General features: G+C 57.0%; 7 protein-coding genes across 7 annotated transcripts; 2 read left to right on the top strand and 5 right to left on the bottom strand.

The window, feature by feature from the left end:
• Positions 1-32: 32 nt before the first annotated feature.
• KRP23_10526 (Intraflagellar transport protein 88-like protein) lies at positions 33-2,022 on the bottom strand (the record flags this gene model as incomplete). The annotated part of the gene is made up of 7 exons (XM_067880987.1): positions 33-646; positions 708-1,002; positions 1,062-1,393; positions 1,460-1,569; positions 1,646-1,659; positions 1,711-1,757; positions 1,821-2,022. The coding sequence occupies 7 exons, from the start codon at positions 2,020-2,022 to the stop codon at positions 33-35; spliced, it is 1,614 nt and encodes a 537-aa protein (XP_067741275.1).
• A 180-nt stretch (positions 2,023-2,202) lies between these two features.
• Positions 2,203-3,077, bottom strand: KRP23_10525 (Tenascin-N; the record flags this gene model as incomplete). Its single annotated transcript, XM_067880986.1, has 3 exons — positions 2,203-2,432; positions 2,494-2,834; positions 2,926-3,077. The coding sequence occupies 3 exons, from the start codon at positions 3,075-3,077 to the stop codon at positions 2,203-2,205; spliced, it is 723 nt and encodes a 240-aa protein (XP_067741274.1).
• A 123-nt stretch (positions 3,078-3,200) lies between these two features.
• On the bottom strand, positions 3,201-4,827 carry KRP23_10524 (Tip elongation aberrant protein 3; the record flags this gene model as incomplete). Its single annotated transcript, XM_067880985.1, has 6 exons — positions 3,201-3,213; positions 3,274-3,460; positions 3,522-3,982; positions 4,218-4,301; positions 4,426-4,435; positions 4,506-4,827. 6 exons carry the CDS (start codon positions 4,825-4,827, stop codon positions 3,201-3,203), a joined length of 1,077 nt encoding a protein of 358 aa, XP_067741273.1.
• Positions 4,828-4,995: 168 nt separating this feature from the next.
• KRP23_10523 (Secreted RxLR effector protein 124) lies at positions 4,996-5,814 on the bottom strand (the record flags this gene model as incomplete). Its single annotated transcript, XM_067880984.1, has 1 exon — positions 4,996-5,814. One exon carries the CDS (start codon positions 5,812-5,814, stop codon positions 4,996-4,998), a length of 819 nt encoding a protein of 272 aa, XP_067741272.1.
• Positions 5,815-6,226: 412 nt separating this feature from the next.
• On the top strand, positions 6,227-8,460 carry KRP23_10522 (Transient receptor potential cation channel subfamily A member 1-like protein; the record flags this gene model as incomplete). The annotated part of the gene is made up of 3 exons (XM_067880983.1): positions 6,227-6,294; positions 6,366-6,510; positions 6,571-8,460. 3 exons carry the CDS (start codon positions 6,227-6,229, stop codon positions 8,458-8,460), a joined length of 2,103 nt encoding a protein of 700 aa, XP_067741271.1.
• A 67-nt stretch (positions 8,461-8,527) lies between these two features.
• Positions 8,528-11,065, bottom strand: KRP23_10521 (putative serine/threonine-protein kinase CCRP1; the record flags this gene model as incomplete). Its single annotated transcript, XM_067880982.1, has 3 exons — positions 8,528-10,399; positions 10,494-10,601; positions 10,667-11,065. 3 exons carry the CDS (start codon positions 11,063-11,065, stop codon positions 8,528-8,530), a joined length of 2,379 nt encoding a protein of 792 aa, XP_067741270.1.
• Positions 11,066-11,542: 477 nt separating this feature from the next.
• KRP23_10520 (E3 ubiquitin ligase PQT3-like) lies at positions 11,543-15,469 on the top strand (the record flags this gene model as incomplete). The annotated part of the gene is made up of 4 exons (XM_067880981.1): positions 11,543-11,928; positions 12,057-12,777; positions 12,869-13,619; positions 13,695-15,469. 4 exons carry the CDS (start codon positions 11,543-11,545, stop codon positions 15,467-15,469), a joined length of 3,633 nt encoding a protein of 1,210 aa, XP_067741269.1.
• Between the last annotated feature and the right edge of the window lie 47 nt (positions 15,470-15,516).

Genomic DNA, 15,516 nt, shown 5'->3' with positions numbered 1-15,516 from the left:
GTCATCCTTGTTGAAGATTTGGCCGATCCGAGCTAGCACGCCTGGGTCTGCAACGTTCTTAGCGTTGCGGTCCCGCTTGTCGCTCCCCCGAAGCAGGACAACAGGATGTTGAACCACTTGGCTGCTTGCCGGTAGTTGCCCATGATGTCGTGTAGATTTGCGATCTGGTAGAGTACTTCAGCGTTTGTAGGAACAATGCTGTGCAGCTTCTCAAACGCTTGCAGTGCCTCATTCAGTACCCCCATCTTGATATTCACCAGGCCGAGGTTGTAGATGGCCTCAATGCAGTCTGCTTCGACGCCGATAGCCTCGAGGAAGAGTTCTTTGGCGCGTTCGCATTCGTTTTTGACGTAGAGGCAGTTGCCTTTGTTGACGAGAGCCTTCGCATTGTATCGCTGGTGTCGTACAGCCAGCGAAGCATATTTGTCTGCCTGAGCTGTGTCACCCTCCACAAAGTAGAGGTAGCTGAGGTTGGTAGCTGCCATGGCCTTGTGTGCGGGGTCCTTCTTTTCAAAAGCTTTTAGCACCTCGATGGCCTTGTCGAACTCTTTCTCTTTCAGGAACCAGTGCGCCTTGCAAATCTCCACCTCGCTCGCCAAACCTTCGTGATTCTCCTGCTTCAGCGCGTCGATAACCCACGTAAAGCCTGCTAACCAGTCCTTCTTGTCCAATGCAGGAGCGCAGAGCTTCGCCGCACCAAAATGTACTCCATGGCCTTTTTCCTTCTGGCACGGATTTCAGCCTTAAGTCCGTCGGCTTTGAGGAATGGAGATGTTCCTTTGACGACGTGTGGTCGTCATCACCGTGCTTGGACTCGTTGGCCAGCCCAGACTCCTCCTCTTCCTCCTCAGACATTCCTTCCATCGGGATAGATATCAGGTTCGTGAAGCCTCGCCGCATCTTGTCGTGCTCCCCAATAGCGTAGTAACAAATTATGAGGTTGAAGCCCGACTGAAAGTCAGCGTTGCCTTCCATGATATCCTCAAACGTGGCCGCCGCGTCCTGGTAGTGTCCGAGTTTGATCTGTGCGGCGCCAATGTTGCGCTGATTTTGTATCGCACCTCCTTGCTCGTGTTCGGGATCTGGTCTAGCGCCATGCGGTACATTCGGATCGCCGTAGGGTACTGCTGCTGTTCAAAGTAGATGTTGCCCATGTTGACACGCAACCGGCCGCCTTGAGCGTACTGTTTGTTCTTGACGATGGGCGTGTAAGACTGGATGGCCTCTTTCCAGAGCCCGTTCAGGTGATACGCATTGGCCAGGTTGAAAAAGACAGCGTAGGTCAGGTCGATGTTGAGCAGGTCTGCCAACCCGTTGAGCTCGCAGTGCTTGTTGAACGCCCGCTCTTTGCGGCCGGCATCCTTCGCCAAATGGAGAGCTTCTCGTACTGCTCCTTCGAAATCAACTCGGCGGATTGTTCAATGAGCGCATTCACTGTCCGTTCCAGCTCCTTGGCCACCTCCTTCGGCGAGTTTTCCGTCTTCTCCACCAGTGCAGGAGCGGCGCCACCTTTCCGGCTTCTCCCATGGGGTCAAACATCCTTTGGCCTGCAGCAGTTCGAGGATTCGACTACAGCAACAACATGGTAACCTCGAACTGTAAGTACTGGTACTTCAACGCCAATGGAAAAAGTATATCCTCATACCGAAAAGCCTGCCCCTGACACTGAGGTCATTGGCCGAGCTTCGCCTGCTTGTTGCTGCGCTGTACCCATCCGAGAGCCGGGAATCTGTCGCCCCATTTGGGAAGGAGGTGCTCTTTCAACGCCAAAACGACCTTGTCAGAAGTTGACATTCCTAGAGACCCCAAGGTGGTCGTACCTGAACGCCGTTCCTGGCGGTTGTAGCCCCCTCTTGACGCTGGAGCTCCGTACGACGACGCCATGTAGTTATTGGTCGATGCTGTCTGCGGAGGCGCGAGGTCGATGCTGAAGTTGAACCCCTCGTACAGATCTTCATCGCCCTCTTCCTCGACCATGAGCCCATGCCTCGACTGGCCGTAGCCGCCCCCGTAGCCTGCCATTCGGACGTCAAGCCAAGGTCACCCCGCAAAGCCGTTTGCTATCCTAGAACCCCCTCAACAGCGAGCGGCCGCAATGGGATCGCGAACGTTGGGTCCGTTGCGACGAGTCGCTTTGGCGAAACGACGCGCGTGACAAGCTCAGCTAACGTCAAGGGTGAATTGGTTGGTCGTTCATTGAGCTCAGTCGTCTCCGACACTGAGTGCTAGCGTCAAAATCGTTGCTACGACTATGGCCATGACCACCGATGGAGCTCGTACGGCTCCGGCGAAAGGGATGAGGAAGGAGCAGTCGTCGCCCATCAGCGGGAAATACTCGAGCGTGTTGTTGTACGGCTCGTAGACCATGGCGCAGTAGCAACTGCCGTTCATGCACTCGCCATTGGGATACGAGCAGTTGTTGAGGCACATTTCTGCAGGGAAAGCGTTCGGGTTAGTACGTCGAGTGGAAGGGCCGAGTCGAAGGGTACGTACGTGCGTCGCAGTACTTGCCGTACCAGCCTTCGTCGCACATGCAGCGCGAGTTGGGGAACTCCACCGAGCAGTAGCCGTGGCCGGAGCAGTTGTAGCCGCAATCCCGGATGGAGCAGTCATCTCCGATGAACGGAGGCTTGCAGATGCACTTGCCAAAGCCATCGCACACTCCGTTCGAGTAGTGCACATTGTCCGTCGCGCACGGGAACTTCTGCACATTCTCCACGTACGAATCGTTGTTTGTGTGCTCGAAGCCAGAGAAGCAGCAGTGGTTGCACACTTGGGTCTGATGAGGGTCATCGTACACGCAGTACGACCCTGGACAAGTTGAATGGAGCAATCTTCGCCGTAGTACCCATCGTCACAGCGGCAGTTCCCCGCTAGACACGCCCCGTGCAGCGAGCAGTTCTGATGCAGTTGTTCAGATCGTACTGCCACAAATCTCCGAGAGAAGCGGCGGCAAACGTCACTGCGTCGTGATAGTTTTCTTCGCGTTCGTAACCGTAGCCACCGAAGACGAACACTTTCTCGAACCCCTCGTGATACACGCTCATATGACCAGAACGCTGTGACGGATGCTCCATTGTAGCTCAGCTGGTAGATCCTCTCGTCCATCGTGGCGGTCTCGCAGCCATCCCATCCCGGTGCTTGACGTCTCGCTTGCTCTACCAAAACTCGCTCTTGGGTTGTTCCTCGCGTTGGTTCTGTCAGCACGGAGAACTGCGGGCAAAAAAGCGTGAACTACTCAGGATCGAAGATATTATCCACGTAAGCTCGTACCGTTGTCGTGCCGTAGTGCGTTTCCGCGATAAATAGTAGTTCAGTGGATTGTCAGGCAGACTGGCAGTCGGGGCATAGGCGGCGTAGTTTCCACTGTGCGGTAGTCGTCGTGCTTCTAGGTCGTCAGTGCATGAGGCTGGATAGGTTGGGTACACGAACGCATGCTGCTTTACCCAGCGATTGGCACCTAGCACAGCCATACACACATCAGTCTTGATCGTAGCAATGCGAACTGTTTGTAAACGTACTTGCGTTATATTGCCAGGTGTCGTCGTAGTAATAATTGGAAAGGTATCCTCCAAACAACACGAACACATCGTTTGCAACAATGAGGCTGTGGTCCGTTCTTGGCTCCGGAATCGCGTCGCTGTCCGCCACCACCCGTGTCCAACCCCCAGTGCTTATGTTGAATTTCCACAAGTCACTCAGATAGTACGGGTGCGTTGGGTATGGAGTGAAGCCTACGTTGCGGGTACCGAGTGTTCCTCGTCCAGCACCAGCACTTGATGTCGTCGGATACGGGAAAAACGTGCGATATCCTCCGTGAACGAAGATGGCATTGTCAAAGACTACAGACGTGTGTCCGGCACGTGCTGGAGGCCACGTCACCGCACACTCCACCTCGATCTCGTTGAGCACGCGTCGGCGAGCAGCTTCGGATCGGTGGGGCACTCGACTTTCTCGGTAATGTTCGTCCACGCATTTACGACTTTGTCGTAGACCCAGAGATCGTTGAGATAGCCTCCAAGCGGGTATTGATCGACTTCACTCCAGTCGTTCTCCTCGCTGTTCGCATGAGCGAATCCATGCCACAGTCGAAATCCACCAAAGACGTACAATTTGTCATTCAAAACGACACTGGAGAACTTGAATCGCTTCCCGGGGCCGTGTTTGCTGCTCCCCAGCTCATCATTTCGGTCCACGATCCATCCGAGAAATCGTACAGCCACAGATCGTCGCAGTAGTCACCGCACATGGGTCCGAAGCCGCCGTAGACGGCCATCGTCTTGTCACTAAACACTTCGGCACTGTGCATCCACCGTTCAGACGGATGGGTACACACTTTGCACCAAAAACCATCTTGCAGCCTCCCCACTCGGCGCCTTCATCGAGAGCTTCCCATGAACTGTTACGCAGCCATTGTCAGCGAACCTGGTGCAATCTACCAGCCAAAACCAAAAATGTTGTCAGACGTAACCATTGTCAAATCTACACAAACACCAGCGTCTCACTTATGTTGTAGCTCCAGACGTCATTGAAGTAAACAGCAACCGGCACCTCCGTTGACTCTGAGTCGTACGCGATGTTATCTTCGTACGATAGAAACTCGAGCGACCCATTGACGCGCGTGATCTCGTAGGTTTTAGGCACGTGTGTTCGAGTGGCATCTTCCGTTCGGCCCCCGAAAACTATCAGTTGACTGTCGTACGTCACGAGCGAGTGCCCTCTTCTCGCTGTGGGGCTAGAGTCGTTGACGCCCCACGTCCATTGCCGCCAACACGACGCAACTTGGAAGAAGGAGGAACACAAGAGGAGAACCAGCACACGACGCATTGACACAATTGATACTCAACGACGTTTCGCCAAAAAGATCGGGGGGGTTACGAGAAAAGTTACCAGTGGTAACTTTACCAGGGCAAACGCAGTGGTGGATATTGTAACTTGCATGTTGAACGTGCTCTTAGTCTAATCTAGTGTCAGTGAATATGTTAAAAGGGTTGACTACTGCTGCTGCAGGTGCGTGCCGACGTTCCACAGTCGGAGGAAGTCCATGTCCTCCATTTCCAGTACTTGGTCGTCCTCCTCGTCCGTGAACATGGCGGCGTCCACGAGCTCCTGCAGGAACGGATACTTGTCCGTCAGTGCCGCGACGTCCCAGAAGCCCCTTCTGGACAGGTACTCGACGAAGCCCATCTTGCCCACGCAGTCGCTCTTGCGGTTGGCCACGAGCCACCTGGCCACGTCTAGATGTCCTGCACTGATGGCATTGACGACGGCCGACTGCGAGCAGCCGTCGTCTCGATGTGCGTGCAGCCACTGGATCACGTTCAAGTGGCCGCAGGTGGCCGCGTTGTCGATGGCGTAGTGGGTGGCTCCTTCCTTCCTGTTGTAGTGCAGCCACTGGACCACCTGCAAGTGGCCGTGCTGGGCCGCAAAGTCTATGGCGTTGGCCGTGCAGCCTTCGGTTCTATTGTCGTGCAGCCACTGCACGATCTCCAAGTGGCCGTTGCTGGCCGCCATGTCCATGGCGTCCGTCGTGCAGCCCTCCAGGCGGTTCTCGTGCAGCCACAGCACAACGTCGAGATGGTCGAACTCGGCCGCCGAGTCCATGGCCTCCTGGCAGCAGCGCTGGAACTTGTTCGGGCTGCGACGACTCAGGCGCTGCACCAGGTGCAAGTGGCCCGCCAGCGCCGCGCGCATGAGCGACCACGTGGGCGACAAGTCCAGGAACGCGTTCACGTGCTCCAGCACCAGGTCGTTGGCGGCGCCGAAGCGCTCGCACGCAGCCAACACGGCTGGCGAGATGTCGGAGGTGGCCATGGCGAGGAAGCTGCAGAAATGAGAGCACAAAGGCCACTGGCGTGTTGAACCATGGGCCGCCCGTTACTACATGTTCCCCATCCAAGAAATGGCTGCCTTCGATGGAAAATGTTTCGGGAAAAAGGCATTTTTTTCGAGACGCAAGCAGAGACGGGACAGTATTCTTGCAGAAATGAATATATCGTTGATGTTGATGCAATCGTATTAGAGAGGTTGATAGTGGAATGATGTATAATGACCCTGTGAGAAAAACAGTCTCGTTACGTAACCCATGTTTCAAATGGGTTAAAGCCGCGTGAGACTACGCTACAATCTTCGCGACGCGCGCTTTGTCGCGTACTACGGGCTCGAAGGGGCGCTGGCCCACGCACTACGGGTGTGAAGGGGCGCTCGGCCACGATGGTCATGAATCATGGCTGCGGAGGCGGCGTGGAGCTTACTGCCCGACGCGGCCTTCGACGACCTGGTGGCTCAGATACTGTGTGTGCATGCTGGCCGCTGAGATCCAGGCTTCCGCGGCTTCTAACGTCCGTGCATGTTGCGTCTTTCAGGGTGGAGCCTCAAACTGCGCGAGACGCACCGCTAGTGCGTCGGAAAGACGACGGATCGACGCTGCTGCACGTCGTAGCGGGCTGGAAGCTCTCGGAGCAGATTGTGCGCGATCTTCTGGCCGCCGGGGTGCCCCCAGACGTTCGGGTTCGTTGCGTTGAGGAGGGTAGCGCCAGTCGAAGCTGACGATATGCTCTTGTCCTGCAGGATGACTCGGGATGGACGCCACTGCTCGAGGCAGCGCAGGAAGGGCAGTTCGCAGTGTGCCAGGCGCTGCTGGAGGCGGGGGCAACGCCCGACATGCCGTGCGGAGACGTGACGCCTCTCCACGCAGCAGTGGAAGTGGGCAATGAAGAAATGGTGCGGTGGCTATTGCGCCAACCGGGTACGTGGCCGAGGCGATACAGTGGCGAGTTCTTTGCTTTGCTGCTGGACAAGGCACCAGGGGCTGCGACCGACTACTTGGACGAGTTTGCCATGGTGCTCAACCACTCGCACAAAGGTTTTGAAGCGGTCAAGTACACGGACCTGAGGATCATCTACGGCGAGCCGAATGTTCCTGTCAGTGATACGGCGCTTGCGCTTGCGGCGGAGAGTTCTGCTGCCCACGTGGTCCTGTCGCATCGACTCATGCGGCTGATCCTTCACACCAAGTGGCACAGCTTCGCCGCCGCCATGTTTCGGCGAGAGCTCACCGCATACACGCTGCTGGTCGTGAGCTACTTCATCCCGACAGTGTGGGGAAGCCCAAACTGGATTCACCTCGCTTCGAAAGTCGACAAAATGGTGGCGGCGCTGCGGTTCCTGTCGTGGTTACTGAGCATCTTCTTGCTTCTGCACGTGGAGCGTAATGAGTGTCGAGGGGAGGGCGTGCGTAGATACTTTGCGTCGTTCTGGAACTGGATCGGTGTGGCCGCTTACGTTGCGATCATGTGCTCGATTCCGTTAGAGTTCGTGGCCTTCTCCGAAATGACGCAGCAAGTACGCAACAGCGTGCTCGCTCTGATCGTAGTGTGTCTGTGGGTCAATTTGCTGCAGTTCCTGCAAATGTCACGCGACAGCGGCCTGATGATTGCCATGATGGTGCACATGGTCAAGGATATCTACCGGTTTTTCCTGCTGTACTCCGTATTCCTGCTGGGCTTCAGTGGTGCTTTTTACTTGCTGCTCCGCGGAACCACCGGCTATGAGACCTTCACGACGTCCTTCATCACGGTGTACCTCATGCTCTACGGCCAGCTCACGTACGATAACTTCAAGCAGGCCACGGGATACACCTGGTACACTAGCAACTTCCTGCTACTCATTCACTTGCTGAGTGCGGTCGTAGTGCTGCTCAACATTCTCATCGCCATGATGGCAACAACGTACGCCGAAGTATGGGAGGCAGCTGAAGCGGAAGCACTCCAGTCGCACGCTAAGGCTATTGTGCGTCTAGAGAAGGCACTGACGACTAAATCTCGCCGGGAGAAGTTCCTCCAGCTACTTGCGGTGTCTAAACCAAAGGCAAACACCAGAAGCACTCGAGAACGGCGGTATATCGTCGAAAAGGAGCAGCAGGAGGAAGACACTTCGATGAGAGCTCGAGCAGCTCGGAGACAGAACATTATTCTTGGCGTTGCCGAGAAGATGAGGAGACTGTCAACTGTGAGCAAACCTCCACCCCAACCAAGTGCAGGCTCGACCTCACACCAAAGTCGTGTTGTGCCTGTTGATGAGCCTCCTGAGGACGCAGAATCGACTTTTCAAGAACTGCCTCCTCCAGTTCTGAGGACTATGCGTCAGGGCCCTTCACGAATCGCAATTCATGAGCTAGCTCGAGATGTTGTGGCCCTCAACGTGGCCATGAAAAATCCTATCGTTGGTGGCTTGGAGGACGGTGTGCGCTACGAAGTCCCTAAAAATTCGGGTCGAGGACAAGGGTCGAAGGACGAGATGCTGCACCAGCAATTAGCCCAGATCCAGCAAAACCGACAACAGCAACAGCAACTGGCAGATCTCCAAGCACAAGTGGAGCAACTCACTGCTGCCGTGACAAAACTCCAGACGTCCATTCTCCCCAACAGAATCCGAGGACCACCCATACCGAAGTATTGACAAGGAATTTATAATTACGCGCGGAGCGGTATGTCTACAGGTGAATTGCGCCTCGAACTGAGTTACTCTACTTGTGCTCCGGTGGCCGCACCATTTGCTGCAGCATATCTTTGGCATAGCGCAAGCGTTTGGCTAGGTCAGGTCGTTCGGGTGTGAGGATCGCTGATGACGATGAGAACACGGTCAGATCTCCCTCGCGATCCAGATAGGTCGCTACGCGTGCGTTGGTGGATAGCATGAGCTTCGACTTGTCGAAGAAGTTGAACTGCACTGTGCCGTTGGATAGCTGGAAGAGCACGGCATGCCGAGTCTTGACCCATTTCTTGACAAACACCATTGACTGGGCAGAGCCGTCGTTAGCACTGCCGCCAACCACACTAATATTCGTGCCAACTTCTCGAGACGAGAGCACGAATGACCGCGCGAGCTGGTTTTCAAGGGCGTCGGCTTCGTCATTCTCCGCGCGGGCGTCTACTAAGTAGCCTTTGAAGTGGCCAAGTAGCGTCACCTTCTTCTTTAGTGCCGGGTTGTAATTTTCCAGGGTGTAGCAGACTCGATGCTCCGGTCCTGGGTTCTGACTGCTTTGGCGCTCAATGTACTCGAACGCTCGGCCATCTGCAGAGGAGATCATCTTGGTGGAGTCGTTGAAATACACACCTGATCCACCGTTCGAGAGCATGTAGCCGATGCCGTACTTGGAAGTGTAGTCGACCCACTGAGAGATCCACAGGCTTGCAGGAATGAGTGGCTGGATTTCTTCGGCCTCTGCGCGAATTTCCTTCAGTTTTCGTGCTGCAGCAACAATCGTAGCGGCAGACGATGACTCGCTCAGCCTCTTGTCGCCTTCATCTCCACTGTGAGTGTGCTCTTGAAGAAAGAAAAACCGGGACAGAGACTTGTAAGCCCCTTCCAATACGTTTTGAGAAGGAGCCAAGATCTCCGCTGATCCTGTGTGTGAAGACCTCTCCGCCGCGGTACTGCTACTTGCAGCTAGATTTCGTCGAGCGGAGCTAGACAATCCTGAGGTCCGACCAGAGCCGTCACGTTTATAAGCAGGAGGCAGCGACTGGGCCATGGGTGATGCCCCAGGATCGGAGGCGCGTTGAGTGTGATTGTTCACGTCTCGACTCTGAAGAGGATATCTTTTGGATGCTGCTGGAGGTGGCGGTACTCTTACACCAGTTGAATTTGCAAAGCGCTCACTATCACTGTGACGATTAGCGAAAGATTGGGTTTTGCATGATGGTGGCGTAACTAGCAGCGCTGTTCTGGGTAGTGAGGTCGGAATTAACTCGTCGGCCAGGAACGGGTGCTTCAAAATCTGCTCCAGCGATGGTCGGGCACCCGGATCACTGCGTAGGATGCCTCGAATGAGCGATTGTGCTGACTTTGATACCTGCACCGTCTCTGGAAAGTCGTACTGGTTGGCACGGATGCGTTTGTATGTGGCCTTGACGTCGTCCGTCTCGAACGGTGGCCGCCCGACGATCAAAGTGTACATGACAACGCCCGTCGACCAGATATCCACCTCAAAACTGTGTCCATCGCCCCGCTGACCACTCAGAATCTCCGGCGCGATGTAGTTGGGCGTGCCGCACATTGTGCGTTTGCGGTCTTCTGGATTATCCAGCCGCGTAGCGAGTCCAAAGTCTCCAATCTTGAGCCGCATGTCCGACGTGAGGAAGAGATTGCCCAGCTTCAAGTCGCGATGGATCACGAGGTTTTCGTGCAGATACGCCAGGCCGTCCACGAGCTGGCGCATGTAGAAGCGCACTTCGCTCTCCGAGAGCCTCTTCCGCCGCCGCATCAAGTCCGACATGGACTGGTTCCGACACAGCTCCAGCAGAATGTACGCGTTGTCCGCGTCTTCAAAAAAGTGCTCAAACTGCACAACCTGCGGGTGGTGGAGCGACTTGTGGATCTTGATCTCTGACGTGAACTAAAGTACAACATCACCGAGAAAGGACACCACCACCAAAAGTACAACACATCATCAGCATCAATCCTCACACCACCTCCGCATGAGCTCTCACTTTCTGCTTGGCCTTGGGCTTCACCAGTGACGCCTTGGCCACCACTTTGCCGGCGTAAATCTTGCCAGTCTGCTCACATTTGAGCTCGTAACAGCGTGCGAAACCTCCCTGCAACAAGAAACCAGCACCAATTAGCACCGTCACGAACAGGGTAGCTCTGCATTGCAGCGTACCTTGCCCAGGAACTTGCCCTTGACGTACGTGCGCGTCTTGACATAGCCGCCGGCGTCCAGATACGCCTCGAGGATCTGGTCGGGCACCACAGGCTGCGGCGTGGGCTCCTTCTTTTTCTGCTGGGCGGCCACGGGTGGGGCCACGTCCGTGTGCTCGTCCTGGTTGCTGGCCGGCGCGTGGCCGGGGCTGGCCGCGGCTCCGCTGCCCCGCCGACTCTGCACGAGCTTGAACCGGTCGCTGTCGTACACGCGGCGGGCCGCATCACTGCTGCTGCTGCTGCTGCCGCGGCGCTTAGCGCGCATGGCCAAAGTCGCCGCCTGATTGCCGCGGCCTGCCGCGTTCTCCTTGCCGCCGGCCGGCGCTAGCAGCTCCGTCGGGTCGCGCGCCTGCATGGTCATGGCCACCCGGGATGGAGGCGAATGGAGGCGGTTCAGATATTCAAAATTCAAGTTTCAAAAGTACCGTGGTACGCAGAAAAAGGGGGAACATGTGGCGCACGTGTAATTGGGGTAGGCCACACCGACAAAGATCTCGAGAATAGAACCGCGAATATGCTGTTACACAGTGTATGTAAGTATAAAGTCCAATATTAGTATCAGTTTGGTTTTAATGGTTGTCAGTAGTATATGTTACATGAAAGGTTATCGGATGCCACGTTTGCGCGTTTGCTTTTGGCCCCCCGTCCGCATTGACCAACCAGCTCTTCGCTCGACACAAGCGGCAGGCCCGCTCGGATCATTCGGCTTCTCCTCGTCGCCGTAGCTCGTCTCGCACGTCGATCTGTGCCTCGGGAGTGGGATCATCGCGTAGCTCTGCGTGTGTAGACCCATCCAGCGCCGGTAGCCACGTTTTAGACCCCCCTACAACTCCAGGCCATGTCGATCCACTTTAAGTTCAAGTCGGCCAAGGAGTTCGACACGGTGACGTTTCCGGGCGCCGTGATCCGCGTGCTGGACCTGAAGAAGGCCATCGTGGACAAAAAGAAGCTGGCCAAGGGCCTGGACTTCGACCTGGTGATCACCGACGCGCAAAACGGCAAGGTTTACGACGATGAGACCACGCAGCTGCCCAGGAACACGAGCGTGACCGTGAAACGCATCCCCAGCCAGCAGCCTGGCAGCGGCCTGCTGGCCCGCATGAAGCAGGAGGCGGCCGTGGCAGCGGCCGCCGCAGCCGCGATGGCCATCCACGCGTCACCGCCTGTGGCTCCCATGGCGGGCCCGTCGCCGGTGCTGCCGGTCGGGCCCACCCCCACACAGCCGTACGTTCTGAGGAATTCTGTAGTTCATTCTGTAGGAGAGAGGAGAGGTCAATGGCTGACGTGTTGCTGTCCTTGTGGTCACTTGTGTTGTCTTTGGTGTGGTCCTTTCCCCCTCTCTTTTTGTACAGAATGGCCTCGTTGTCCTTGAGCACTGGAGACGCTGCAGGCGCGCAGACGATGGAGGACGAAATGGCCGCGCTGCAGTCTATTCACGAACAGGCAGAAGACATGCGTGGCTCGAGACTGGGCAATAAGACGTGGACGGCGTCCACCGGCAGCAACGCCAATCACGTGATGAACTACTACGCGGCCAATGGGCCGGGTGGAGATGCAGGTGGACGAGGAACTGGTGCTGGCGGTCGTGGATTTGGCCGTGGTGGCCGCGGTGGAGACTTTGGCGGACGAGGAGGAATGATGAATGGAAGAGGCGGGGGCCGCTCGGGACCTGGAGCCCCTGGCGGACCGAATCTATTGGGCAACCCGCCGCCCAACTATGTGTGCTACCGGTGCGGCACGCCCGGACACTATATCCAGAACTGCCCCACGAACGGGGATCCGGAGTTTGATCAGCACCGTGTGAAAAAGAAAACTGGCATTCCCAAGTCCTTCATGAAGGCTGTGAGTGATCCCAGCGAGATCCCCGTAGGCGCGGGCAAAACGGTAGTGAACGCGCCGTGGGGCGGGCTAGCTGTGATAGAACCGCAGAATAAAAACTTCTCTAAATTAATGGCCCGGTCCGGCGGCTCGGCCACCTTGGACCAATTCATCTCGAATCCCCCCGAGCACTTGGCATGTCCCCTTTGCAGACGGCTCATGAGCGATGCCGTGCTGATCCCGTGCTGTCAAGAGGTAAGCGACTGGCCAAGTTTTTTTCTGCTGTCTGCGGTGGATTCGTGTGAGGTGACTAACTGTGTGGTTTGTTGTGTTTGCTTGCTTTCAGTCCGCGTGCGATGAGTGTCTACGCAGTGCGTTGATCGAGCGCAAGCTCACGTGCCCGCTTTGCAACGTGAGCAACATGTCGCCCGAGAAGCTGTTGCCGAACAAGGTGCTTCGGACGTCTGTAGACGAATTTTTGCGGCGTGCGCGTACGGAGCAGCAGGAGCGCGAGCAGTTAGTCAAGGAAGCTGAGGAAAAGGCTCTGGCCAAGCAGAAAGCGGCAGAAGTGGCCGCGAGTTCCGCTACACGCCGCTCAGGGGATAGCGCAGATGCTACGCTGGAGATCAAGAAGGGCAAGAAGGGCGACGCTGAAGAGGACGAGGAAGACGAGTTTGGTGGTGACATTTTCGGAGATGGTGACGAGAACGAAGATGGCTCTTCACCACAGAAGTCGGGCTCTCCTTCGCAACCTCCACAACAGCCTCCGCTCCCTACGGAGGATGGAGCGGCGGCGACTGGCGAAGAGGATCTCGGTGATCCCTCGCGGAAGGAAAGCGATGCATCATCTACTGGTAATGGCCAAGCAGCCGAGAGCACAGACAAGGGTTCGCCCAGTTCAAGATCCCAAGGACCCCCTTCAGGGAATGGCATGGGTCCTCCTGGAAGCCAGATGCCGTGGGGCCCTGACGGCCCTCGTGGGCCCCCAATGGGCTTTAATGGCCCGCCTGGCCCGTGGTTTGATGGTCCTCCCCGTGGTCAACCTGGGCCATGGTTTGATGGTCCGCCTGGCCCCTGGTTTGATGGACCATTCCCAGGTGGTCGTGGTGGACGTGGTGCCATGAAGGGAGGTCGTGGTGGTGGCCGGGGTCGTGGTGGGATGCCTCCACCAGGATACTTCGGTGGCCCTGGTCCAGATTACTTCGGCCCTCCGCCTGGACACCCCGACTACTTCGGTCCTCCCCCGCCGTGGTTTGATGGACCCATGCCGCCGTTTGGAGGTCGCGGGGGCGGTGGTGATCGCTGGTTTGAGGGAGGAGAACGCAAACCGCCTCGTGGTCGCGATGAGGAACGACGACGCAATCGCTCCACTTCCCGTGATAGGGACCGCTCTCGTGGACGTGACCGGTCGACTGGCCGTGATGGAAGAAGTGAGCGCGATCGCCGTGGTGGTGACGGAAAACCCAGCGATAAGGATTCCCGAGGTTCCCGTGGCAGCGACCGTGAACGAGAGCGTAGCAAGCGTAGTCGCAGCCGCAGTCGCAGTCATAAGCCGGCACGTGCACACGGACGATCACGCAGCCGTAGCAAATCCCGCTCTGAGAAGAAGTCTCGTGAGCGCACGAGCTCCTCGCGGGCTTCATCGTCTCGCCGATCACGCAGTACAAGTCGTGGTCGCCATCACCGCGAACACAAGAATGGCAACAGCCAAGAGGACGCTAAACCAGCCAAGGAGCCCGGGACCTCTAGTGATAAGGACAAAAAGCCGAAAGAAGAAGAGAAGAAACAAGAAAGCACGGTTAAGGACGTGAAGCTGGACCAGGTTGCAGCACCTGCCATTGACCTTGACTTTTTGGCAGAACCAATGGACGAAGATGTGCCTAGCGACAATGAGACCCCGCGTCCTACGACCCCAGCCAAGTTAGATCGAAAGAAGAGCGATGAAAGCATGACAGACAAGGATACCAAGGACGCCAAGGATACCAAGGATACCAAGGATACCAAGGATGGCAAGGATAATGACAAGAAGAGTCCTCGTGGAGACGACGCTCGCGATAAGAAGGAGGATAGTGGCCGCTCCTCGTCTCGTAGGCATGATTCCCCCACTCGTTCCAGTCGCGGACGTGATCGTGATCGTGGGTCTACGTCGGAGAAACGAGGAGTGTCGCGGAGCCGCCGCAGTCGCTCGCGCTCACAGTCTCGTCGAGACTCGTCACGTCGGCGTCCAGAGGATAACCGTTCATCTTCATCACGTGCGAAGGACCGCAGCAGCGGTGGGGATCGCGATCGTGAACGCGACCGAGAACGCAGCGACCGCGATCGGGACCGTGGACGTGATCGCGACCGTGAGCGTCCCCGTGAGAAGGACCGACCTCGAGATCGCGACAAGAATGAGCGCGAACGCGATCGTCCTCGCGACCGCAAAGAGCGTGATGGAAAGCGCAGTCGCGATGCCGCGGACGGAAAGCGCGGGCGCGATGCTGCGGACGATGGCCGCAAAGAGCGCGATGAAAAGCGAGGTCGCGATGCTGCGGACGATGGCCGCAAGGAGCGCGATGGAAAGCGAAGTCGTGACGCTGCGGACGATGACCGCAATGGAAAGCGCGGTCGCGATGCTGCGGACGAGGGCGCCGCCACTGGAGGTGATCGGAAACGACGTCGAAGTGTGGAGAAGGAGCGCGAGCGTCGCGGCGAAAAAGGTTCCGGTGGTGGCGGTCGTGTAGTGACAGCGACATCGGGTTCGTCTCGCGGCTCGCGCGGAGGCCGCAACCGCCGTCGCGGCGGTGATGACGACAAGCGGCGGATCGAGGCGGAGGCCGATGGCAAAGGAGGTGGCAATGACCGCAAGAGGCCCCCACGCAAGAAAAGCGACGACCGTGGCAAGGCTTCGGGCGAGACCCCAGCCAAGAAGAGGTCAGTGCTGGATCGGCTTGGCCCCAAGCTGTAAGCGCAGGTGCGCAGGTCCAGAAAGCACAAGGAATGTCTGCCCAGCGT

This window comes from Phytophthora ramorum, assembly GCF_020800215.1.
Source record: "Phytophthora ramorum isolate Pr-102 chromosome Unknown Phyram_PR-102_s0010, whole genome shotgun sequence".
Classification (NCBI taxonomy): domain Eukaryota; phylum Oomycota; class Peronosporomycetes; order Peronosporales; family Peronosporaceae; genus Phytophthora; species Phytophthora ramorum.
This window is presented reverse-complemented; position numbering and strand designations above follow the sequence as displayed.